The following is a 26565-nucleotide window of genomic DNA, read 5'->3' on the forward strand; positions in this document are numbered from 1 at the left end:
CTGACGCAAGATGAAAATGAAGGTCCCCTGGTTCTGAAAGTATTACAAAGTTCAAGACAGAGAGAGCAGAGCCTAAAACCCAGCACAGGACCTTCTGGGTCCAGCCTGTGGAGCTGGCCCTGGAACCAACCTGCCCCACTGCCCTGGCTGTGTGGCCTTGGGCAGGGCCCCTAACCTCTCAGAGAGCAGTCCAGACCGCTGGCCCTTCAAGGTCTCTGTGAGGAACAAGGGGCGCCAGTGGCTCAGAGGAGGGGCCTGGGCCAGACCTGTGCAACTGGCATCTAGGTGGCAGCTGCCCACTGGTCCCCACAAGTGTGGCCAAGGGACCCGCCGGGGAGTGAAAGGGCAGGGCGGCTGAAAGGGTAGAGATGGTGCCCAGGACCTTGGCCTGCGGGAGGGAGGACTGGACCAATGTAGGGACTGCTGGTCAGTGTTCTTGCCCGGAGCTGGATCTGCAGGCCTGTGGGCTGAGGGAGGGAGCCCGAGGGGGCAGCAGGCACAGGCTGGGTGGGGGAAACAGATTTCCCCTCAAGACAACACAGGGCAGACTTGAAAGGGGGTGAGTTCCCCATCACTACGGGCATCCCAACAGAGCTGGCCAGCCCTTGACAGGTCGAGGGGACTCCAGCATACAGACTGTGAGGCAGCTGGCCGTCCCTCCCCCAGGCGCCCTGCCACCGGAGAGCCCATGCTGTCCTTAGTGGGTCCTGGACTGCCGGGCAAGGAGACCTGGGCAAGAGGCTCCTCTGGGCAGCGGGACACTGGCCTCACTTCTCCCTCCCAGTCACCCCACAAGGTGAGGGCTGGTGGGGTTGCTTTCTTGGATTTGCAGGGACTCAGAGAAGTTAAGTAACTCATCTGACGTCACACAGCCAGCCAGTAGGATTCAAATCCCTTCTCCCGCACACGAGGCCTGGGTGCAGGAGGTAGCCACCCCCCAACCCGAGCGGGGAGCGGGCTCTGGGCTGGGGACATTTGCTGGCCGCTTCTCAGAACGGGCAGGGGGCCGCGCTGGCCTTTGCCTCACGCCAGTGGCGTCAGGCAGCGTCAGTCAGAGCCCAGCTTACTAATATTTATTTGAGGGCCACATCCGGGATTCCCATGGAACCCGACTGTGGGGACCCCACTGCAGGCAGAGACTGTCCCCAAACATCCGGCCAGGGACACTGGCCAGCCGTCCCATCCAGCTGGGTGAGGATGTTGGGGGCTGGGGCAGAATGAGGGCGCCTCTTCGAAACTCCCTGCATGAGGTCATCTCCACTTCGATGACGGTGACAGGCCAAGCCCAGCCCCGCAGCCTGTTGCCCAACCAGCCCAGCAAACGGCAGCCCGAGGAAGCTGTGCGTCACGGCCTCCATGCCTGGGGCTCCATACCCTCCTCCCCCTGCGGGCGGCCGTGTTCAGGCACGGCCCGGGGGAGGGGTCCCCTGCTCACCTCTCTCCTCCTCCAGAAAGCCCTCTCAGATTTCCACGGCCTGTCCTTAGGCTGGCTCCCCCCGGCTGCATAACTGCTGGGACCCTGTGGCCCCTGAGCCTGGGAAGGTGAGAGGCCCAGGCTGTTTAGAGTCACAGCACCTGAGAGGGGGTCTGATGCCACCGGACTTGAGCCTGACATGGCCCATTGGCTACGTCTTGTGACTCAGGTCTGCCCTCCATCCATGTCCTTGCAGCGGCAGCTGGGAAAAGCGACAGGCCCAAGGGGGGAGGCAGGAGGCCTGTCCTCATCCGGTTTCAGGCTCTCATGGTCAGCCTGGCCTTGGCCCCTCAGGGCTGTGTCCTTTGTCCCTCTATCTGGCTCCCTGAGCCCCTGGGCTGGAATCTGACAGGCAGGCCCCACATCGCAGGTGCTGGCGATGGAATGAGAAAGTGATGCTACCCAGGGCACCCTTCCCCTCCTTGGCTCCCTGGCCAGCTCCTATTCATCCCTGAGGACTCTGCTCAGAAGTCACTATCAGTTCCTGGAATGCAGTGACGGTGTCTTATTCTTTGGGGCCCCCAGGGCACAGCCCAGGCAGTCAGGAAATGTTTTTGGAAACAAGTGGACCTTTCTACCTCAATTTCTAAGACCCAGCTCTCTGGGCAGAGCACCGGAGGTTGGTGGAGACTGTTTGCTTGTCTGTGAAACCAGAACACGGGAGGGGTCTGGGGCGGACAGGGCCAGGCAGGTCCAGTCCTGGGGGAGCCAAGCGCAGGGGCCTCTCCCACCAGTCACAGGATGGGGAGGAGGGCAGGAGTCAGCTGGCATTCCTGTCACTCAGCAGAAACTGCCCAGGGCCTGGTCCACAAGGACATGGGGCCTCTGGAAGCTTGAATCAATGGATTAATGAATAAATGAATTACAGAGAGCGCGTGCGCGCGCGCAAGGGAGAGGGCAGAAGTGGACAAGGCATTGCTGCCACCCTCTGGACGGTCATCAGCCCTTAGTGCTGCCTGGGCAGCCTCATCGCAGGACAGGTAAGATGTCTGGATTCTACCCCCTCGGACCCCCAGCTTCTCGTTCAGCAGGCCTGGGGCAGGGCCCTGGCAGGGCTGTTCCGTCACACTCTTTCCCACTTAATTACCACCTTAGAAAATGAATTAACCAACTGACTAAGAACTTTAAAATAATATGCAAATAAAAGTTAATAAACTAGGAATTTAAAATAAATTAATAAACTGAGAGCTTTAAAAAATAAAATTAAAAAGTTTAAGAATCTTTAAAAAATAAATTTAAAAAATAACTAAGAACTTAAAATAATTATTAAGAACTTTTAAAAAATAAAAATAAATTATAAAATGGAAAAATTACCCAAATAGAAACCAATTGCTGACATAAAAAGTAAAAATGGCTGAAATGATTTCAAAGTTCTGAAGGCTCATCTCTCATGTCTCCACCCCCGGGCCCACCCGTGCTGCGGTGAGTGACCTCTGATCCTTTTTTAAAAATGCATTTGCATTTCCTCCCCAAATTAAACAGAATCACCACATAATCCAGCAATCTCACTTCTGGGTCTCTCCCCAAAAGAAGCGAAAGCAGGGTCTCAGAGAGTTACTTGCACACCTACGTTCACAGCAGCATTATTCACAACAGCCCAGAGGTGGAAACAACCTAAGTGTCCATTGATGGACCAATGGATACACCAAAGATGGTCTACCTGCACCATGGAATATTACTCAGCCATAAAAAGGAAGGAAATTCTGGCATGTGCTACCACATGGATGAACCTTGAGGACATCATGCTCTGTGAAGTAAGCCAGTCACAAAAAGACAAATACTTCCGCATATATGAGGTCCCTGGTGGGTCAAAATCATCGAGACAGAAAGTGGGATGGTGGGCGCCAGGGGCTGGGGGAGGGGGATAGTGTTTAACAGGGACAGAGTTTCAGTTTGGGAAGAGGGAAAGGTCTGGGGATGGATGGTGGCAAGGGTTGTACAACATTGTCAATGTGCTTAGGCCACTGAACTGTGCATTAAAAATGGTTAAGATGGTAGACTTTATGTGTATTTTACAATTTTAACAAGGTGATTACATATGAATATCCCTGCATGACAGATAGGAGCTTGCATTTTTAATTTGTTTGATAGAAAGGGAGACATAATGTATTGTTTTCTTCTGTGGCTCGGGCACTTCCCCCTGAACCTGCCTGCCTTTCACAGGGACACTCCATCATTTCCCGTGAGGGACCTCAGGCCGCATCTAGGCTTTTGCTGTTGTCATCAGCGGTGCCGCACGAATATCCGAGTACCTTCAACTCTACGCACATGTGCAGAATTTCACCAGGACAGCTTGCAAGATGTGGAATTGCTGGGCCGAATGGGTGACAACTCTGACAAGGTCGCCTGCTGACCAGTTTACACTCCCACCTGGAGGCACACGGCGCCCACTTCCACACAGTTGGCCCAATAACGGACACTCTGTGTGTATTTTTTTTTTTTTTTTACCAACTTGGTGGCCAAAAGCTGGGGTCTCATCTCCACGGGCATTTCTCCGCCTATCTCTCCGGTTATTTATGGGCCTTTCCTGTGTTTCTCGCCTTTCCTCTTCACGTGCTGGTGTCTCTTTGGAAAGCCTCTGTAGCGGGCAAGCAGGGGCTCCCGAAAAGACGTGTCTGTCCTAACCCCCAGAGCCTGTGAATGTGACCTTACAGGGTGAAAGAGTGAATACTAACTCACATGGCAAAGGATGCAATGAAGGTAAGGACCTTGAGAGAGATGATCCCAGATGATCCAGGTGGGCCCTGAGTGCCATCACGTGTCCTTATCAGAGAGACACACAGAGATGAGGCGGCAGCCTTGTGACCACAGAGGCAGAGACTGGGGTGATGCGGCCACAGCCAAGGAACGCCTGGAGCCCCCAGAAGCTGGACAAGACAGGAAGGAGCGTCCCCTGGAGCCTCCTGGAGGGAGCGCAGCCCCGCAACACCTTCATTTTGGACTGCTGGCCTCCAGAACTGGGAGAGTGAATTTCTGTTGTTCTAAGCCACCCATCATGTGTTCATTTGTTACGGCTGCCCCAGGACACTGATACAGCACCAGGTGGTCTGGTGCTGACCCTGCCCTGGGCCTGGAGCACACAGTCCAGTGGCAGACGAGGACAGGACAGAGTGACAGGGGCATTAGCCAGCCTTGGTTGTGAGGTCAAGTCTTCCCAGGTACCACCAGTGACTTTTGAGCTAGAGTTTCAAGGATGAGTAGGAGTTCTCCACATCACCTGGCCTTCCCCAGGCACAGACAAGGGACACAGATGTCCAGAGTGCTCTGTAAATGTCTGGAAATCCAGACGGACGTGCTGCCCAGCCCAGGTGGGGAGCCGGAGGCTGGCCCCAGACTTGGCCTGACGGGACATGGCATTGTGGCAGTCCAGCTCATGTGCCTGGGAGGGCAGGCGACCTCCGGTTCAGTGCCGAGGAGAGCAGGTTCGGGACGCGTTCAAAGGTGCCTGAGGAGGCTGTGCTGTTGACAGGGGAGCAGTAGTGGCCCGGGCGTCGCCAGTGGGGTCCCCTCAGCCCCTCCTCTCGGGGGGACTCCACACTGCTTCCTTTGCACCATGAGCCTCTCGCTGGACACTGCAGTCTTGGGCTGGTCTCTGCATGCGGCCCCCTCTATCCCCCAGCCCCACCTCGGGCCCCCACCCGTGAGCTGCTGGGAGGCTGGGCGTCCTGGCCCCTGCTCCTCAGGTCCCCCCATAGACCACCCCAGGTGCCTCATGCTCAAAACAGTGTCCCCTCAGTGCCCCCCCTCTGAAGGCCAGAGGCCTCGGCCGCCCCTTACCCTGCTTCCTCTTCCAAGCCCTGTCCATTCCACCCCTCCTCTGCCACCATCTGGGCCCCCTCTGCCGAGCCTCCTGCCTGGACCCCTGTGGCCACCTGCAGGAGTGTCCTGGGGCTGCCTTGGCAAATGACCACAAGCTTGGTGGCTGAGAAGACAGACGTGTTACCCCCTGCTCTGGAAGCTGATGGCCTCCGGCTGAACCCCTGACGGTGGACCTGAGCCCAGCCCCTTCTCGAGCTGTTGCGGGCACTCTCTGTCCTCCTCCCCCAGCCCTTTGCTGAATGAGCTGTGAGAGGCCGCTGAGTTGGCCATGGATTCTCAGGGTCCCCTGTCCCCAGTCAGGACCTTGGTGCCCATGCCCTCCCATCCTTCTTAGAGCTCCCCCAGTCTGCCCTCTGAAGAAACCTCAAGGACTGGGCCTGGGGGTCCTGGTCCCCTGAGAGGGCAGTTCCAGGAGCTCTGCTGGGATCTTCCAGCTCCTGCTGGAAATGGGAGCAGGTTGAGACCCAGGGCCCACCCTGGCAGCCTGGGTGGGGGGCAGAAGTCTGGCCAGTGCCTGCACCCGGAGGCCTCCCCAAGCTCCTCCTTGCCTCGGCCTCCCAGACGCACGCTCCACATCCTCCCCAGAGCAGCTCCAAGCCGGCAGGCACTGGGGAGGGCAGCATGGGCAGCACCACCTGTGCCCAGGTCTGGGGAGGGCAGTGTGGCTGCGCACATTGGGCCTGCCTGGCTCTCATCCATCTCAGATGCAGTAACCGAGACCCAGGGAGGTTCAGAGACTTGGTCGACACTCCCAGACTTCCGGAGGTGCCCTGGGGAGAGCACCCAGCCCACAGAGGACGTGTCTGTGGGGTCTACCCTGTTTCTTCTGGGTCCAGGGAAGGTCCTGGGCCACAGACCCCATGAGGCCTGGAGCCCAGCTGGGCCAGGCCAAGCCTGTTGGGTCATCATGGAAAGTAACATCCGGCCACGCCCTCGGTGAGCTGAGTCAGTGCGGCAGGGCTGGCCCGGGGCCCAGATGTACCAAGGTGACTTGGACAGCGGGGATAAGGGGTATGTGTGGGGGTGGTCCAGGCCTCACTCTCTTGGCAGCTGAGGGGGCAGGGGTAAAAGGGGTCTTTAAGGTCAGCGCCTGGTGGGAATCCAGACTTTCACCAGAGCCACCCTACAACCTGAGACAGGGACTCCCAGAAGGGTTCCAGGCAGACAAGATGCTGGAGAATCACACCACTTCAAAGGAGTCCAAAGCTCAGCCAGGGCCAGCCTGAGAAGGGGTCCTGGAGACCCTGCTGTTGGGGGCCACTGCCTTCCAGCATCTCCTGGTGGGCGGGGGCCCAAATGGCTGGGTCTGGGGTCCCTTAGTCCCCCTCCCCGACAGTGTGGCTGTGCTCCCTGAGGTTGGGGTGGGAGTGGCTGCCTCTACAGGAAGCAAGCTGGGAAGTCATTCCCCTCGGAAGTTTTGAGGCAGGGGCCAAAGTCCAGGTGCGGCTGCGCTGGGCGGGTTGGCTGATGGGAGACAAGGGCAGCCCACGCTGGGGACAGCGCCCTTCAGTAGGGCACCAGCCTCCAGGGTGGTCCCTTCTTCAACCAGGGGCTTGGTTGGTAGCCAAAGTCTCCCTCAGGGCGTGCAGCCGGCCAGGTCAGAGGACACCTTTCTCACTACCTGTCGCTCTCGGCTGCCTCTGCAGCCCACCCAGAGTTCCTGTCACCTTCTGGGCACTCAGGAGACCAGTGTGGGGGGTGGTGGGGGGAAACGACATGATGGGACACACACATACACACACACATATTCTGAGCAGGGGGCAGGTTAGACGGTCAGCACCACCAATAGGACAGTTCTGGCTGAGCCCAAGGGCTCCACCTCCCACCCCAGCACGGTCTCCCACCTCTGGGACAAGGCCTGGTGGGGTTCCCCCAGGCAAAAGTGCCCTCTGGGAGCCGGAGGCATCAGGCCGACTCCGCTGGGCCCTGTGACGGCCTGAGACTTGGGTGACTTGAGGGAGGCAGTACTCGGGCCGGGGAGCAGACTCCTGGACACTGAATGGGGTGGGGTGGACCTCTGCTTGGCCCTTGCCCTACAAAATGAGCGCCAGGAACCAACAAGGCAGGCTGGCTGCTGGGGCGGGACAGTGCTGCAGATGGGGGAGCACCTGGACAAGCCACCTGAGCCGTCCACCCAACCCCCACTCGCTGCACGTGAGGACAGGGGCCCAGAAGACCTCAGCCCCTAGCCAGGCCCTGGAGGCCTCAACTCTGGACCCCTCAAGGGGAAAACCAGAGTTTTAAGTGGAATCACCCCAACTTGGGGGGCTCTTGAAAAATCAGCTTCATTGAGGATAATTTATATACAACCAAACGCAGCCATGTGAGGTGGTTCCAGGAGCCTGACAAATGTACCCACCTGTGTAACTCCTTCCTTCTCCCAGACAGCGCCCTCGTCAGCCCCGTGCCCATCCCCAGACAGTGCTGTTGCTGTCGCTGTGCAGGCTCTGGAAGTCACAAAAATGTGTCCTTATATGCCCTGCCCTGTGTCTGGCTTGTCAGTCAATGCCTTCGAGATTCCAGGTTGCCAGGCTCCTGTTGCTATCGGGGTACACAGCCATTGCTATCCTGCCACCTCTAACTGTTGGCCACTGGAGGGACCATTTGAACCACCTGGGGAACTCCTGCCCCCCCCCCCCCATTCCCCCAGGCCCTTGGGCAGAACCAAGTGCCTCCCATGAGTTGGGGTGCGGACATTGGCATAGCAGGGGGCTCAGAAACGGCAGTGGGGCCCAGTCATTCGCTTTGTTTTGCGCGAGTCTCTCAGTTGACAGGTGAGACCCAAGCCCAGAGGGAGAGGCATCAAACCATGCCCTGTGGCCTCAAAGAGAACCACGGTGGCTCAGGGAGAGTCAACCTAAGGAGCAAGGGGGCAGCAGAGGCCACAGAGATGGGAGGTGGCCCTGGACACCCACCTCCACTTGGACCCTCAGAAAGGAGCACTATTGGGCCCAGAGGAGGGCCCCAAAGTGGGGCTCAGGCTGGGCTGGGGAGGCCTGGTCATTGACCCTCTGCCCGGTGGGCAGTGTTGGGGTCTTGTGGCGGTGGCAGCCTGTGCCCCAGGAAGCTCCAGCTCCCAAAGCCAGCCCAAGTGACCACTCTGAGCTGCTACGAGGGCCACCTTCCCTGCTGCCTCCTAGCTGGTGGCTCTGGGCAAACCTCCTGGCCACCCTGTAACTTTCCAGCACAAGCAGGCAGGACTGAGCAAGCCCCTGGAGCCTCTGCAGCTTCCCTGAGGTCCTGTGAAGGCAAGTGCCAGCTCCCCTCTCCTGTGACTGCCCAGAGGCAAGAACTATAGGGTCCTCAAATGTGCTGGGGGTCCAACAGGAGGGGAAAGGGCTGTGGAGAGGTCAGAGGACAGTCTCAAGGACAGGCCCACACATAGGCCGAGGCTGGAGGCAGTTGCCACAGCGCAGTCAGGGAAGGCAGCTTCTCAGGGCCTCGAGCCGGAGTCAGCATCAGAGTGTTTCTGGAACAGCCAAGTCACAGCCTGAAGTCAGAGCCCCCAGGTGAGTGTGGCATCCTTGCACGCTCTTATCCCACAGGGGAAAGAAAACCCAACACCTCTGAAGAGGCCACAATCGAACGCTCGTCCCTCGCCCCATTCGTGTTGTTCTGACGTAAGCACGTTTTGTCTCATTGCTATATCAGTCTTCATCGGGAGACCACAGAAAGGGGTCCAAAGTCTAACTTTCCCTCCTGCCCGACCCCCAGGTGACCCAGATGCTCTCCCCAACTTCTTGTTTAGCTTGTAGCCTCCAGATGTAATCACCGTGTGCACACATATGCACAGGTGGGCGCACGCAAGCACAGATGGGAGCAACCATCCAGGTCCTGCCCTTCAATAACACATCCCAGAGGACGGTTCCCATTGGCACGAGGCTCCTCCACTTCAGACTGCTTTAGCAATGCCGTCCACACGCTTTGCACACACATAAGGGTGTGGATTCGTGTCAGAGCTAACACCTACTCTGAAGCCTTACAAGCTGCTTGGGGAGAGGCGTGAACAGGCCACACCCCTGTCCCCCATTTTCTCAGGTTCTCATCACACTGAGTTGCCAAACTCCTCGCTGCCGCCGGTCTGACAACAGCCTCTCCTCTGACTGAGCTTCATCCCTTCAGCAAGACCCAGCCTCCTCCATGCACCTAAGAGGGGTGCCACTGCTTTGTAGGTGACGATGGTCAGGGCCAGACCAGACTGGTGGCTGGCAGGAGGGAGGCTTTCAAGGGTCACTCTTGGAGCGGCCCTCGAGCCAGCTGGACCAGTGTTCCAGTGCAAAACCGTGCCTGCTCACGTCCTGCAGCTGAACCAAGCACATCATTTTGTGCAACCAATTCCGATCCTTCAGTTACCTGCAAACAACGTTTCTACATACAGGTTCACGAACATGACACTTAGAGACCCCCTGGAGCCTTGACCAGTCAGGGTTGGCAGTGACGGGCAGCTCCCTGGAGGTGCGGGGGCCCATCCTCAAGAAGTGCTTCTGGCACCCAGGGGACAGGGGGCAGTGTGCAAGGCCATCATCACTGCAGCCTGCCCCTCCAGCCAGCCACAGCAAGGTGTCTTGGCATCCTCAGGCTCCTTGCCCCTTCTCAGCAGCCCAGGGCTGCATCTGGCCCAGGTGAGGCTCACCCCTGGGGCACACTGGCTGGGAAATCTGGGACCAGCTGCCAAGAACCTTAAGACCAGAGAGTCTTGGGCACGCGGAAAGCATGCTCATTCCCAAGCCTCACCCGGCCCTGCATGCATCTTCCTGTGGCCACAAGGACTCTCCCCCTTCTGGTCGCTCTCGGGAGAAGCCAGCCCCGTAGGCAGGCAAGAGGTGAGCTGAACGTAGGCCCTGGGTGGGTGAGGAGCGGCCAGCTGCAGCCCTGCCTTCCCCTAGAGCTCCGCTCCTCTCGGCGAGGCGGCCCTGTGGGGGCAGTCAGGTACTGCAGAAGGGCCTGTGCCGCAGGAGGCTCTGCAAGGAGCGCTCCCTCCTCTGAAGGAACAAGAAGCCACCAGAAAAGCGCCAGAGAGATCAAACATGCGAAGCTCCCCTCCTGGAACCTTCTGGACCTGAAAGGTGCAGCCCCACACTCCGGGAAACGACTCCCCCAGGGTAGGAGCAAGCTTTCCGCAGCTAGCAAAGGGCCCGCCCGGGGACCCTAGACCACCCAACAGTGAACTGGGCCTGCACAGGGCCTAATGGACAAACTAAGTAAAAAACTGGATTTAAAAGCCTCAGAAATCTAACAGAAAATCAGAAGCCTAGAAGTTCTGGATCTGCCCACACCCAGGGCCCTGAAGAGACAGTCCAAGAGAGTGTGTAACCACATCCGTGCCCCGCCAGGAGAAGAGCCGACGCTGGTGCCCCCACCACTCCTCCCACAGGGCTCTCCTACAAAGAAAGACCATGCACAGCGCTGGATTCATGTTTCACAACTTTAATAGAATATTCTAACTATTCTGTACAAATTGAAAACACCGTATTCAGTTACAAATGTATCATAAGTAAGGCTGAGCACTCTACAGGCCTGATCACAGTGTGGATACGGCATCCCCCAGCTGCCAGAGACCACGGTCACACACTTGGAAACCCAGCCAAGAACAGGTCGCTCCAAACCCAGGGCTTTTAAGACAAGATGAACGTGGGGTCAAGAAATGGGAGTGATCAAGAAAGGAAGACTCGACATGAACACTAATGGGAAGGTCCTACTTGCGCACCGAGCTCCCAGCACAGCAGACTGGGCATCCTGGTGCTCTGCCCACCCCCAATCCTCAGAGCCAAGAGCGGTCTGTATGTCATGAAAACAAGCTCCCGCCTCGGCAGCTGGCAGGAGAACGTAGCACGGTTTCTTCTACACAGGCCTTGCTCCAGTAGGAGCCGCCACCCCCTCTTCCTGGTCAAGTCACTGGGTCTCTAGTCACAAACATGGTTTCCGAAACTCTAAGAAGGAGCAACAGCAGGCATCCCAAGCCCTCATAAGCATGAAAGAATAAATAAATACAGGATGAACCACAAAGCTCGCACCGCAGGGGCAGTGAGCACCCCCCACCCCGAGGACAATAAAACCAAAGAACACTGTCAGGAGCACAGGAGCCTACTCCACCAAGCCCCGGGAGGCGAGGAGACTGCAGGAGACCAAGCGGCTGGAAACAAAGCGTGAGAGCTTCCTCAAGTGAAACAAGAATCCAGTCCGATGCGGGAGTGGTGTCATGGGTTCTAGGTGCCCTGCAACCACAGCCCAGACATCTGTCCTTGGTGTCGAGCGACCTTCCACCCTCTACCCCCCATGTGGTCTGCGGGCCCCCTCGCTCCAAGGCAGGACCTGGGAAAGTCCACTGAGCTGCACCCAAGGCCGTAGAGGGTGCTGGGATTAACCCTCCTATTTCTGAAATGCATTTAAGTTGCCACTGTATAGGTTAAGCAAAATAATAAGGAAAAAGGAAAAGTGAAAGTGAAAATCATGCACTTGAAAACGAGTTAGATGTAAGCGCTGTCAATCCGACCATGCGCGGCCAGGCCGAGGCCTGCTGGGCGTCCGCAGGCAGCAGCCACACCCGCAGAGGTGCGCTCGCGCCTCACTGCTGTTTGCACTCGGAGGGCTGGCTCGGCTCCTTCTGTCAACGAGAGAAGACAAAACTTGTAACGATCAATCATCACCAAGTTCCTCCAACCAAATGAAAACCAAGACTCACTTATTTCACCCATTTTTACAGAGAACACAGTTAATGCAAATGTACTTTTAAAATAGTAACAAAAAATCAGCTAACCTCCCAGAAAAAAAGTCACAGTAGAATTGCCTTTTTGTTTAAAGGCGTGCTTCTGAGACACTGTAATTCACGGCACATTCAGCAGGAGGGTCTCAGGGGCGAGGGGAGGGGCTCCTGAGGGTAGCAGAGATTAAGGAAACGTGTGGGAACGCCCAGGTTTCAAAGCTGACAAGCAGCCTCAGAGCTTCGGGGCAACACGGCCCCTGGCCCACGAGAAACAGCAGCACGCTCCCCTCTCCACTCCCCGCCCCCGAAGGCCGGTTCAACACTGAAACAGCGTGGCGCTGTTCCAGGGTGTCCACACAGGCAGCCCAGCCAGCCCTGCCTGATCCCTGGAGCGCACCTCTCCCCAGAGGCCAGGCCCTGGCGCTCAGGAGGTGTCTCTCTCTTGCTCTGGGGCTGCTCTCTGCTGACAGGGAGCATGCCAAGGGATGCACCCCCGAGTGGCCTACGCTGCAAGAGCAGTGACAAGAGGCCACTACAAGAGCTCCACAGAGAAGCCCGATCCTGCCAGGAGTCTCTAACAGTGGGAATTCTGTCCTTCCAGAACAGCTATCGGGGACCAATTCCCCACAGGAGAGCAGGTTCACTTCAACATAGTCTAACGTGTGTATCTCACACCACGTAACACCACATTTACCAACGCCAGGAACTTCGTGTGGAGGAGAGCAAATAGCCTGAGAAATAATGATTTCACTAATACTTCTGAGCAGATAATCGTACTCCTCAGTAACCTGCGACTTCTGGTTGCTAAGATGACAAAAGACTCTGAAGACAACGTGGCGTCCACGGAGTCTAAGCAAGCCTGCACTACCTGGTTCAGAGAAACACCTGGACAACGTGACCGATCCCTCCTATGGCGTAAGCCGGGGCAAATCATTTCTTTGGGAAATGATTTAAAGGATGAAACAAATTGCGTGTAAAGGATACATAAAGATACAATGGTCTAAGCTGGTTATTTGTATGTGGAATGGGAAGAGCACAAGGACAAACCTGGACCCTCGGGCCCGGCCCCAGGTCTAAGCCCAGCAGTGGGCCAACAGCAGGTCACTCCGGGAGGGGGCCCTACCCTGGCACCTGCTCGCCACACACTCATCTGAAACCCTGACGAAGAGCTGGGCACCAAAACAAACACCCCTGAGTGGAAATCCTAGCTGAAAAAGAGAGTGAAATCCAGCTCTGCCATTTCAAGGGTAGACCTGAAAGGTGGCCCCAACTGGTGGCCAAGAGGATCAAGCGCCAGCCCCAGACTCGCTGGATGAGCGCAGATGCCCCAGGGTGGGTCAGCAGTGGCAGCAGATGTGGGAAAGCAGTGCACAGCCTCCTGTGGACCAGGGGGGAAAGCATGTTTCCATAATATTTGCAAAAAGGAAGTGGGTTAGAGAAGAAGCCAGGCAAGTGGTTCTGTAGGGTGACGTGTGGGAGCTGGGCCAGGTGGTACTGGATGGGAGGGACTTTCCACATATGTGAATTACACATATATAAGGTGAATGTTAGACAATTTACGATGTGCTGTTTCAATCATGTCATATATATTTTTAATCAGGAGAATGTATTATTTACTTGTTTCGCATAAAATCAGTAACTCGGGTGATGAAGACTGCTTGGAAGGAAGGGGTCCTCAAGAAAACCAAGACCAGGAGAGGGGCTGTCACGAGGACACGAAGCCAGAAGGGAACCTCGTATTCAGAGGGAGAGGGTGGGAGGAAAATCTCACCAGGAGGGGCAGGGGCTGGGCAGCCCACTGGCACACCCGCCTTCTGAGGACCATGGCAGCCCCACCTCTGGTAAGCATCCAGACAGACAACTTCCAGGCTGTAATGCTAACAGAGAACCCTGGAGCTTCTGAGGTGAACTTTATCAATGAGACACAAACGGTATGTGGACTGTGACAAGGGCTGTGACAAAGCTGCAACAAACCCTAGTATCTTCTGTTTCATGTCACAAGGTTTAACAACAGCTTGGTCACTCCATGTTACTGATTATCAAGGGAGAGAAGTTGGTGCTTCAAAGGCACAAACTAATAGCCAAAACCTCACCCGTCATGGGACTATCTAAAAGAAGTGTTTTAACAGATGACAACTGCCCTGAGAAGGGACAAAGACAACCCACCAAGCACACACTGTAGCACCACAGCCTCACAGGGACCTGCAGCCCCCAGTCTCGAGAGCCGGCCCAAGTGGAGAGGGAACGGCTTCCTCCGTGGAGAAGCTTGACCCCTGACGAGAATCTGACGACATTAAAGAGATGCCGCTAACACTGTTCAGACGTGATGATGTCACCGTGGTTATGCCCAAGGAGAGTCCTTCTCTCCTGGAGACACAGGCTGGACTGTTTACGGATGATGCTTCAAAGTGACTGGTAGGGTAGGGGAGGAGTGGGGCTTCGGGTGGAACAAGCCTGGGGACAGCAGACATGTAGGGCAGCAGGAATTAAGAGCAATTAGACATAGTGTTAAATATGTGGGCAAATGATCAGACCTGACCCTCTAAAACAGACAAGATCACAGGCGTCGGTTCATTTCCTCTAATTAACACGTTTCCTTCAGCCTAGGTCTGCCCACCTACCTGCTAGCTGTCTATGAAAGCAGGCCCACGGGAGGAAGACAGGAAGGCAATGCAGACAGACGCTCAAAGCCCTCAGGTCTAACTGACTGCCTGCATCCATGGACCATCTGCAGCGGTCAGGTGAAGTTCTAAAGTTCCGACTCTGACAGGCTCTGCTCTTAAACCGGTTGCTTCCTTACCACAACATGTCGAACCCCCGCTATTTCCCGGATGTTACTGTTACTGCACTTGTTTCTCACAGCATCTCCTGTTCCCACCTCTCCTTTCCCCCACCACCCCCCAGCACCCCGCAGAGGTGACGACAGCATCCCTTGAGTGAGGGACTTCATGACTGGAGCAGAGCCAGGGTAAGCCACATGGTGGGGAAGGGGCGGCTCCTGGGGGTTGCTGACGCTCCTTAAATCTACAACCAGTTCTTTTCTTCTTCAGCCAGAACACTCTTCAGCAACCTCAAGAGCATGTGTTAATGCTTACATGAAAAAGATGCCAGCAGCTTTTTAGAAGAAAAATTCTGGCACATTCAAAGTGGTCACCCCTTTTTTACCTATTGGTCTGCACAACACCTGAACTTGAAAAGTACAGACAATCAACAGACACACGTCAAGACAAACCACAGTGGACCGATTCCTACTGCCACAGTGAGTGGCTGATCCCAGCACAGCATCCCTGGCTGACGTGTGCTACCCTGCAGGCTGCCGACCTCCCGGGCTCTCTCATTCCGTCCTGTTCCAGGAGGGCAATCCCACTGTCAATAAAAACGCCACACCAGTGACATCATGCTGCTTGGTCAGCAGAAACACTGTACTCGGCAAGAGGAGCCAAAAGTAGTTCCTGTCAGTTGGTTTTAAAGTACACTCAACAGACACCTGCACAGAAACACTGCTCTCCAGGAAACACTGGGTCCAGCCCAGCACACACCGAGTGAGCCTGGACAGCAACTTCCTCCGCATCCAGAAAGTCACAGCAAGGCATTGTACAAGCACAGATCAAAAGTTTGGAAGTTAGGAATAAACGGAATTCCACCTTACCTAGAAACGCATGAATGATTAACAGACAAAAATTACACCTAAATGGGGAAAAAAATGGAGAGGAACTGTCAGCATGAAAGAAAATGAAATACACAAAATTACATAGGAGGAAAGAGCCACAATTTCTCATGATACAAAAAGCTGCAAAATATCAGCCTTGAGATAAGCAACCTCAACCACCAGTTCTGTACCTGTAATACCAAAACATTGTTTCTTCCTTATCTTCCTTTGCTTGTTACAGACTCTAACGTGACAAATCCCTCTGAAGAGGTGCATATGAAGGAACAGAAGTGTCACATCCTGAGCCCAGAGGACAAGACTCAAGTCGTTCCAACTGCATGTGTGAAACAGCACATCACACCGCTGACCCTGCTCACTTGTCATCACTTCTCACCTACTCCCACCAACGGCCCACTGGCAGGCTCCATGAAGAATGAGTACTGAGGACCCTCCACTTCCTTTCTAGTTATTTGTGATCATTTGGTGAGAATGCTCTTCTAGAAAACCAAGACGTGAGAGGACACAAGGTTGGCAAGGAAAGAGAAGAGGAGGAGGACAGAGGACAGAAGGAAACAAGAAACGGAGGAACGGACCACCAGCTGCCAGTAACGCAAGACAGACAGTGCACCTGAGTCTGGAGGTGGACCTGCAAACTATCCTCAGCCTCTGTTCTAGAATCCAAACCGGGAATGTGTGCAGCAGCACCCCAAAGGGCAGAAAAACAGCCATATATTACAGCTGGGACCAGCGCACAGCAGTGTTGGGGGTGATCATCGCCCAGTTCTGCTAACTAACGGACATCCCTCACCCCCTGCCCACCAAGTCTGATCCACTCAAGGCTGGGTCCCCGGTTTCCCGTCCCTCCTCTCGGCCTCTGGCTGCTTGTCACCGAACACAGGTGTGCTTTCAACAGTTATCCTCTGACGGACAGGCCAACTGTGACAAAATGAACATTTCCATGAGCTAATTCTCACAGTGGTATTTATATGGCACATTGAAAAAAGTTTTAAACCATCTCCCATCTTTCCCTAGAAGGAACTGCTACTGTGAGCATGCATTTACAGAAAGATTTGGTGTTAATACATGGATTAGAGAACTAGTTATTACAGACAGCTTAGTGCACATTCCACTTTGGGCAAAAACAGGAGAAAAACAAACAACATGATGTTAAATAGAGATATACATTATAAACCAGGAGTGTTAGTCCTCTGACAGTCATGGTGTATCTAATTCTAGGATGCAGTGAGCTGTACATTAAATTATGTGTCAAGTAACAAAGTACCTTGATTTAAGCTAATCTGAGATAAGGAAAAAATCCAGACACGCAGGTAAAATTAATGAAATTGCCCGTTTCTTTTTCTTTTTCGCAAAGCTTCCTACTTTATCTTAAATTATCTGAGCTATCTAGACATCTGAGTATTCTTGGCCCATGTACAACTGTAAAATTATGCCTAGAATTCCATTATTCTAGTCATTAAAAAAACAACCTTTCAAAAGTTCCTTCTTTGTATCTTTTCCAAAATAAACAGTTTATTCATGTTGTCAGTTAAATCATTATCTTAGAAGAATTAAAGATCTGGAAAATAATGTTGATCTACTGAATGAATTTATGTAAATAAGATATAGCTTGAGAAAGAGCTGTAAAAGCGTTGTACTGAATATACTTAACACTCAAATCACATATAAGGTGTTTAATAGCTTCTCATTCAAGTATTTCTCTGACAGGTTTTAAGTTTCCTAATTAGAGAATGACAAACACACAACCTAACACTCCTGCCTCACAGTGGGAAACACATCTGAGAAGTTAAACCGTGCAGCCCCGATTCAGGCAGCCCCCAAATAACTGACCTTGGGGTTAATCTCAGCATCGTCCTCATCGTCTCCCTCCTCGTCGCCTTCTAATTCCTGTTAAAAGGAGTGAGAACTAGTTGAACAGACAAGATGTATATTCTTGTGGATCCACCAGCCACAAACAAATTAAAGCAATACTTGGGTTTAGAAGGAAACCAATTACTACTATCCATAACTGATTAAATCACCTCTTTTGGACACATAATTATTTCTGGGTATCTTTTTGCTCTCACAGATCACCCTGAAATAAACACACTGCTGAAAACGTAGATTTTGTCTGTTAAATGGTTATTTTCTAAGATGCATTTTCATAAACCAACTGCAGGGTCAAAAACTGGACGCTGGACAGCATCTGCCACGCTTTTCCCTAGTTTTCAGGGAGGTTAAAAGCCTCAAAGGCAGCGTCTCACAAAATGGGTCCAACCTGGTCCCATAGTTTCAGAACCTCTGTCCACTCAAGCAGACGAGGCATGGCGCAGCCTCACAGAAGCGGCGATGCTTCAGAGAGCTGAGTCTTACCTCCTCTTCTCCTTCCTCACCTTCTTCAAACTGAAAAACAAGGAAAGACGTTTTCAGGTTATAAAACATGACAGCCACCTGACCCAGACAGTCCCTGCCCAGTGCCCACAGTCAAGCTCAAGGAAAGCAGGAAGTCTGGCTCGGCCTCTGAGTAGCGGCAGCACCTGCTCCAGGTTGAGCTCCTGGGGACAGTCTGCCACTGGGTATCTCTGGGCACTGACACTGCAGACTGAGCCGGGGCCAGCACTGCAGGGCCACTTGTTCCCCAGCCCTGCTGTGTTGATAGGCTGCCAGGTACCTAAAAACCACCCAAAACAAGGACTGAGGATGCAGAGGGGTGCAGAAAGGAGACGGCTGGCTTGTGTGCGCACTGGCTCCACCTGGGAAACTGGTTGATCTAAGCAAACCAGTAGCATCATTTTATCACATACAGGAATTGAGATATCATTTTATGTCTCATACAAGGTGAAACATTTACGAGAAATATCATAAAATCGTGGTGTTTAACCTTTAAAATAAGTCAGAACTAAAGTGTGCGAGGGAGAAACTCCAATGCTACAGTTGGTGGCTCTTGAATAAATTTCTCCTGTGTCCAAAGACATCACTGGTCAGGCTCTCACTCAAGTTCCAAACATCAGACTGGCATCAGAATATAAAACAAAGTAAACCTCATCACTATCGGTGCACAACACAGGGTACGGGAAGAGTCACTGGGCTTTTTCTTACAAACATTTCTCTTTTGGAGCCCACAAACATGTTCCTCAGAGACCACTCAGCGGGACGTGAAGAGTGCTGAGTGCTGCGTGGCCCGTCTCAGACCCCAGGCCAGTGAGCAGCCCTCCGGCACTGAGCAGAACCCCCACAGGATGACTGCCTCCTGGCCCTCTTTGCTTCCGAGTTTGCAACAGCCTGACAGGGAAAGACCTCACAGTGTTGTGATCAATGAGACTCTCACAGCATCTCAGGTCAGACTGCAACCAGCCCCAAACAGGCTCAAGTGCCGATCTCTGAGGTTCCAAGGACACCAGTTCACCCTGCCCATGTCTTTCAAGAGAGCTCTGTGGGGCAGCAAGTTCCTGTTTCAAATGCATCACACTCACATAGAGCAGTGGTTCCAACATGGGGTGTGCAGCCCTCAGGCTGAGCAAGATGACCCAGGAGAGCATGGAAGATGAAACCAGAACCCTAAACCCAGGCATCCTGGACAACGTCCAGTGTTCACGCACAGTGTCTAATGCACCCAACACCACTACACCAATCTTTACACCAACACTTACTGAATAATTACTCTGCCAGGCACTGTTCCAAGAGCTTGGCAAGTCACTCGAGTTGTGCACATTAACTGTTTCACAGAGGAGGAAACTGCAGCACGGAGGCGACACCTGGTAAGTGGCAGTCAGGACTCCAGTCTGACGTGAGCTCCCACTGCTGTCCTCTAACTGCACTGCTCACCAGCAGTATGAGCATGGAAGGTATTAAGAGCGAATGTGCATACATATATTATAAGCAAAGCCACTGAACTGCTCACCTGTAGTAACACGTGCATATATTCTAAGTAAATAAATATGCATAGGCTGCATATTCAAGTTTTTAAATTGATCAGTATAGGATCAAAAAAGATTGGAGACAACTGGCCTAGAGATGAGCTTTTCAATGTTTTGGCTAAAGTAAATGAGACTAAAGATTCAGTTTCCTAATTGCCAACAGTCTCATTTTAAATCTTCAAGTGGCGTTAGGGTCAGCCCTCCCGCACTGGAAAGTGGAGGCAGAGGACAGTTCCATCACCACTGAGAGTTCTACTGGACAGTGCTGGTCTGGAATTTGTGGTGTAACCAGCATTTCCTAAAACTTCAGTCTTACAACCACTTGAGTGCTTAAATGACCCCACACCATGCTGAGTTGTGTGTACACGGTTCCTGATCCCCAAGGCCATCTCCTAGTCTAGGGATGGACAAACCGCACTTTAGAGATTAATTGGTCCACACCACATGGCTCGCACGCCCTGGTCTGGCCCCCGCCCCCGACTCGGGACCTTCAGCACGATGCGGAGGTGCAAGAAGCAGGCCTTCCTGGCCTCAGAGAGCTGCCCAGTTCCTATGGCCCTGTCCCCAGCCCTACTAGACCTCATCCGAAAGGAAACCTAGAAGCATCCAGGAAACCTAAGAGTGCTAAAAGCAAGGGAATACCATCTAAACCGTACTTCCAGTAGCATGCTACAAGACAGACTCTATTTCCCCACCCAAGCCTTGGTTACGATAACTGTCCCAGGTGACAGTCAAAGAACGGCCAGGTAAGCTGTGCCCAGGGGTTATGCTCCCAAGTGCTGACTGCAAGGGCTTGTTTCCTTCAAGCAGAGAGAAGTGGCCGGCACAGTGGCGCCTTTTCTCTGTGGAGCATGAGTTTCTACTTCTCTGGGGTTGACACACCAAGGCAGGCACAAAGTTGGCTCTGATGATAATCGTTTGGTGTGGCCAGACCTCTGTGAATGAGATTTTCCTCGTGCTTACGAGTCACCCAAAGCTTACAGACCTTAAACGGGACAGTAAACCCCTGGGGTCTTTAGAGGAGATTACGAAGTGAGTCACTGGATGGGGCTGACACAGGGGACTGGCACCTGCCCTGAGACCACCTCAGAGCGACCTGCTGCTCCTGCTTCTGTTTCTGCCATTTCTCCTCCTCCTAGTCTATGTCCCCCAAATGCCAGTGAGCTGTGTACCATGTATCTGGTGGAGGACGTAATAAAAATCTTGGCCTGGGAATTCCCAGCCACCACTCAGGACTTCTCTATACCAGCAGAGGTAAGCACCCAGGGGGCGGCTGCCCCCAAGCCACATACATTGTCGTCATCCTCTATGGCCTCCCCCGTGAAGTAGAGCACAGCCCGCGGGACTATCCGCTCACGGAAGAAGTGTCCAATTTCAAAGTCGGAGGCTAACGTGAATTCGGAATCTTCATCCTGAGAGGGAAAACCTAGATGTTAACTCATTTCAATGGGATGACCATCACATTCTCTCACCTCCTCCTTGTCTCTCAATTCGGGTGACTCAAAGCACCAACGCCAGCACTGCTGGGCGACAGCCTTTTATGAGGCTAAACGGCTTTGAAGGAAGCACCAGCACGAGGTGGCGGGGAAGGTAGGAAGTGCAGGCCACCGGGCTCCATGGAGCGCCAGGGGTGCAAGGTGGGCGGGACTAAAGCCACTCTGCCCCTGAAGCCCCAGTGCAATAGGTACCTCAGCCCACCCACACCGTAGCCCACAAACTAATCCCAGGTTTTCAGGGAGTAGGAATGAATTAAAAAGAAAGTAGGCAACTACTCAGGAAATACAGATTTAACGGCAAAACAAGACTTTTGATGACAACACAGATCTTACCAGTGATTCTCCGTCCCCAGATGCTAGAAGAAAAGAAAAAACATCTCTACATTACACTCATGTCCACAACCTTTTAAAGCCCACACAGAAAGCTCAGCTGACAGATAAAATGGAGCATTTCACAACTCGAGCTGTCACCAGAAATTGCCTAAACCTGTGCCTCCTCCTGGACACCCTCACCACCCCTGCCTAACGACGCCAGCTCCAGTGCCCACAGCCCTGCCGCCCCCACTCCCTCACGCCATGGCTGGGACCCAAGCTCGCCCAGGGAGCCAGCTGGAGAACGGCAACATTCAGAGAAGCACTGAGAGAAGCCAGAGGCATGAACAGGGCGAAAGGTGGATGGGGTGGCCCTTGACTGGAGGCATTCAGGGCATTTGTGCTGAAGTGGAGATTTAACTCGTGTCCTGCACAAAACTCAATGTGATGATTCCGTGGAGAAAGAGGAAAATCTTTAAGCCTCGTAAGTCCTGAGTGTTCCCAAGACACTGAGTCTCAGCTAGGTCAAAACCACATTTCTGTTTGTTTGGAAAGGTGAGAGGAGAGAAGAGAGTGCTGAAACATTCTTCCTGCAAAATGAAAAAAGTCCCCTGGGGGCAGGAGGTGCTATTCACCGATGTTCTGCACTTTTCAACACACATACGACCACACATTTTGTTGAGGGACTAGAGCCCGACACTAAACTAAGTGTGACAGGAAAGACAGGGACTTAAACCAGGCTCAACAAAGCCTGGCGACGTTAAAACGATCAAATGACTCAAATCCCATCACCCTGCCCCTACCACCCTCTGTTCGCTTTCATGGAGCTTATCACTTGCTCTGTGTGTCTGACGACTTTAAACACAGCTCCACGGAGGTGTAACTTACAGAGCGTAACACTCACCTACTGTAAGTGTACAATTCAATGACTTACGGTACACCTTTAGAGTTGTGCAACCATCCCAATGCATTTTTAGAATCTCCCAAATCATGCCCCAAATTCTGGAATTCACTTAATTCTATTTTAATATTATTATTTAAAATCCAGTTTTAAAAAACTTCCAACAAAGCCACTGACTTTAAGAATCAAGGCCCCGCTGCTTCACGCTGAATTCAGACAGGTACCCTCCAATAAGCCCATGCAAGGCTCCAAAAGGGATCTTTCCGAAAAAGGAAATTTAGGAACTAAATTTTGGGCTGTTCTTAACCCCCAAACTAATATACATTTGCATCTTCCAGGTTCAAAAACAAACTGCAGAAAATGGCCACTCCAATAAAAAAAGTGAAGGACTGAGTGGCAGGGGCAGGTCAGTGACGGCACTGGCTCAGAGACAGGGCAGAAGGCCAGGGCTCAGACTTGAGGGGAGAGCCGCCCTGCGGCCCCCAGGCAAACGCCGGGTCACGGCTCCCTGGAGCAGAAGCCGGCGTTTCTGTATCTCAAACTGTTTTTGTTCATTACAAATAAAGAGAAAATGGTTTTTCCTCATATCCACACTTTAACATTGCCAAGTGGTCTGGCCTTCACATTCTCTCAGGATTAGAAAATTATATTAAGACTTCCAAGTTATTTATTCTCAAAACCAGTTGCTCAGCCTTTATTAGCTCAAAGGTTCCATCTTTATGACTTAGGGAAGGAAAAAACAAAAGAAACAAAAAGCTTCCAAGCTATGATTCTGCCCTAAGTCTTTCAAAAATGGAAAACCAACTATAGTCACGTGTCAACAGGGACACGTTCTGAGAAATGTGTCCTTAGGCGACTTTGTTGTGCAAACGTAGTGTGTACTTACACCGACCTAGAAGGTAGAGCCTACTATACAACTAGGCTGCATGGTGCTAATCTTATGGGATCACCATCAGCTATGTGGGCCCTCGTACACCAAAACACTGTGGCATGGCACAGGACGGTACTCACATTTGTCACAACATATAAATTCCAAAATCCCTGTGCTCTACCAAGTCATGCAGAAAAACGAAACAAAACAATTTATGAGAAAGAGAGAGGTGGGCAGATAATTCAAAAGCTGGTCAAGGGTAACCAGAGCACAGCCAGGGACATGTGCCTCGAGAGCCAAGTCCACAGCTCCAGGCTGGGGGCCGCCCCAGGGACAGCAGAAAGCACGAGAGCAAGGCGTGGAACGGCCGCTGGGTGCTCCAGTCATCCAGGCGCGGGCACTTGCTTCCGCCTTCTCAGAGAGCCCAGAGAGCTCGCCTGGGCTTCCCATCCTGCTCCCCGTGCGCCCAGGGAGCACAGCGGCCTCAGGCACGGCCACCATCCCCTTACCTCCCACGCTCACCAGAGGACCAGGACCCTGTGAGGCCAACAAAGGTACCTTATATAAGTACATGGTCAACATTCACAGCCTCACCCGCTCACCTTTCAGCGGACTGAAGAAGTTAAAGAAGGAATCATTGGGGACTTGTTTGGTGATTGTTCGAACAGTGCCTCGACCCTTGTGCTTCTGCTTCTTCTTGATTGTTTTGACTGTGACGTTTTTCCCTTTCTTCCAGTCAATAGTACACCTACAGGGACAGGACAGGAGTCACCGATACACACTCCACGAGAACAGTCATTACAGGTGGACACGGTAAGCAAACCACAGCTCCACGCTTAACCTGGAAAATTTAATAAAACCAACCTGCAAGCAAGCACTACACACACCATGAGGTTCACCTGAAGGTCAGTGAAAGAGAAACGGTGTGGCCGCCATCATCCTGGGTGGGACACTGTCTTAAGTTTTAGACTTCTCGAACTGCAATGGCATTACGTCGCAAGGACTCACCAACGTGTTTTCTGTGACCAAGCCCAGTCAAGGTTGGGCAAAGGTGCCTATTGATGCTCAAGAGCCTGTCACCTGCTGCCCCTGTTCAGACTCCAGAGCACAAATGAAGTCACCCACTCATGCACCCAAATTCTCAAGGCAACTAAGTGAGCGGGACAAGTTGGGGAAAGGAAACAGGTGACCACTCCAAACACTGATGCCTAACGCAAAACACACCAAATGCAGGTCCTTGGTGCTGGAGCAGCCCTTGGTGGGAGTGGAGCACTTTTGAACTCTTTGAATCACCTTGGAACAACTCTTTGAATCACCTTGGAACAACAGGTAACACGTGGCAGGATCTGACGAGCGTCTGCTCAAGAGCATGCCTGGAAAGCTAGGTTTTCTTCTCCCATGATGGCCTGGCTCTGGGAAATGATCTTTCTAAATTACTCTAGCCATTTGAGTCTAACAGGATCTTAATAAAATTACTCATACGGGGAGATTCATAAGCATTAGTACTTGGTTCCAGTGAAGAGGGATAATTGTTTCAATTCAAGGATAAAACAATTTCTCAAACGGTCTCAAACAAACCAAGAGGAATGAACTCCAAACCACATTCTCTCTGGTGCTCTACAGACTGAAATCCCCAAGGTGCTCCGTCATGATTCAACCAATCGAACTGGGCCACCAATTTCCAAGGCAAGCAACTAATCAAAACTGCCCTGCACTGACTCATTCATTCACTCAACAAATACTTGCTGAGGGTAATTTATCAGTCGATGATCACAGCTTCATTTAAGGTGACTAGAGAACCCAATCCCCTCATTAAAATGAGGAAACTGGGCCACTATCCCAAACCTTGGCACGTGTAACTATATGATACATTTCCCAGTGCTGACCATCCCAGCACCAAAGGGAAAACTCAGTTAGTTTAAAGCTTCGTCTACTTAACTTTCAAGCAAACTAAAGACTTTTTGCCTTATTCCTAATTTCTATCTTAGTTGTAAAGTTCTAAAATCATCTCCTGCTTTTGTCTTGCAAAAAGAAGTTAAAATAGCATTTCCTTACCCGTCACAGTCAACTATTTCAGGACCTTCAAAGGAAAAGGGATCAGCCTTATCTGGCTCGGACTTCATCTTGTACGTTTTTGTCAGGACTGAATTGGTAAAGTAGTCGTTGGGTTCAAAGTGGAACTCTAATACAAAAGACTAAAAACAAAAACTCAGGGTTAGCATCACTTGAAATCAACAAATAACTAGTGACAGTTTTAATCAACAAATAACTAGTGACAGTTTTATGAACTACACAGTACTTACTGGAAACCAGCTCCTCTTTAAGCAGGACACCACAGGCAGAAAGCCTTACTCAAAAGCTCAACAGATATGGGCACATAACAAGAAAACACTCTTACTGCAGAAAAACACCAGCACCAGGTGAAAACACAAATGCCAGGCTGAGGGAAACCCCTATGGCCCTTCAGTCCCCGAGTGAGGGCATGTGCCCGCTAACGTCTGCTTCCCACTGGACCTCAAGCTCTCCCAAGGAACCCCAGCTTCTGTCTGCTGCCCCGAGCTCATGTGGGCTGGGGGGCCTGGAGGGAGAAAGCAGGCACCAGGAGCCCTGCCCTCCTCTCCTTTCCTCTTGGACTCAGGTAGAACACTGCTTTCTTTGCCACGAAGAGACCCCAGGGGCGTGGGGGGGGGCACTGACTGTGCTTCTGCAAACCACACAAAGGACAAGTTCATCCTTCACTCACAAAGCACTCTACAAATCTGGAGAGACATTCACAACGGGAAAAATGGACAGGTGTGTACAAAATTGTTATCACAAGACAGAGATTCATGCTCACAAGTAACAAAATAAACGAAAAATAAAATGAGCTGTCCCCCGTTTGGACAAAATGTACAGGGAATAATATGCAGTGCTGCGAGTGTTTTGGAAAGCCAGGTGCGCTCACATACTATCAAAAGGCTTACAAAGGACAATTTGGCAATACCAAAAAATTAATAAAGTTAAAACAAAAACTCTCTAACTCAGTAATTCTCTTTTGAGGAATTTGTCCCATGCACGTATTGATGTGTCCATACGTGCAGAGACATTCACCTCAGCCCTACGGATAAAGGAAAAAGACAACCTTGGTTAAGCAAACTCTATTACAGACACAGTCTACAAGACAATCTGTGGGTTCAGACAGCCCAGGTTCAAATTCCTCTGCCCTTAAGTGCTGTGTGATTTGGGGAAGCTACTCAATGTCTCTGCACTTTCCTTTCCTCTTCTGTAAAATGGAAATGACGATCCTCTCTCTCTCTGTGAGTTGACGAAGATTAATCCATGGAAGCATTTAGAACAGGGCCAGGTTTACAGGCAATGGTTGCTAAATGTTAGTTGTTTCCATTTTTTTTTTTTTTTTAAGGATTGGCACCTGGACTAACAACAGTT

General features: G+C 52.3%; 1 protein-coding gene across 18 annotated transcripts in view; it reads right to left on the reverse strand.

The window, feature by feature from the left end:
• Nucleotides 1-10704: 10704 nt before the first annotated feature.
• NAP1L4 (nucleosome assembly protein 1 like 4) overlaps nucleotides 10705-26565 on the reverse strand; it is a 49820-nt gene continuing 33959 nt past the window's right edge. For 9 of the 18 annotated variants that reach the window (XM_070565781.1, XM_070565788.1, XM_070565791.1 and 6 more), the window contains 8 exons: nucleotides 25195-25334; nucleotides 23742-23887; nucleotides 21389-21411; nucleotides 20852-20971; nucleotides 18016-18045; nucleotides 17494-17550; nucleotides 15646-15683; nucleotides 10705-11897 (listed from right to left, as the gene is read on the reverse strand). In XM_070565781.1, coding sequence (XP_070421882.1) covers nucleotides 15678-15683; nucleotides 17494-17550; nucleotides 18016-18045; nucleotides 20852-20971; nucleotides 21389-21411; nucleotides 23742-23887; nucleotides 25195-25334 — 522 coding nt within the window. In that variant the 3' untranslated portion in view covers nucleotides 10705-11897; nucleotides 15646-15677. The remainder of the gene's footprint in view (nucleotides 11898-15645; nucleotides 15684-17493; nucleotides 17551-18015; nucleotides 18046-20851; nucleotides 20972-21388; nucleotides 21412-23741; nucleotides 23888-25194; nucleotides 25335-26565) is intronic. The other 9 variants (XM_070565780.1, XM_070565782.1, XM_070565783.1 and 6 more) reach the window with 1 other exon arrangement.

Source organism: Equus przewalskii, chromosome 11 (genome assembly GCF_037783145.1).
Source record: "Equus przewalskii isolate Varuska chromosome 11, EquPr2, whole genome shotgun sequence".
NCBI lineage: Eukaryota > Metazoa > Chordata > Mammalia > Perissodactyla > Equidae > Equus > Equus przewalskii.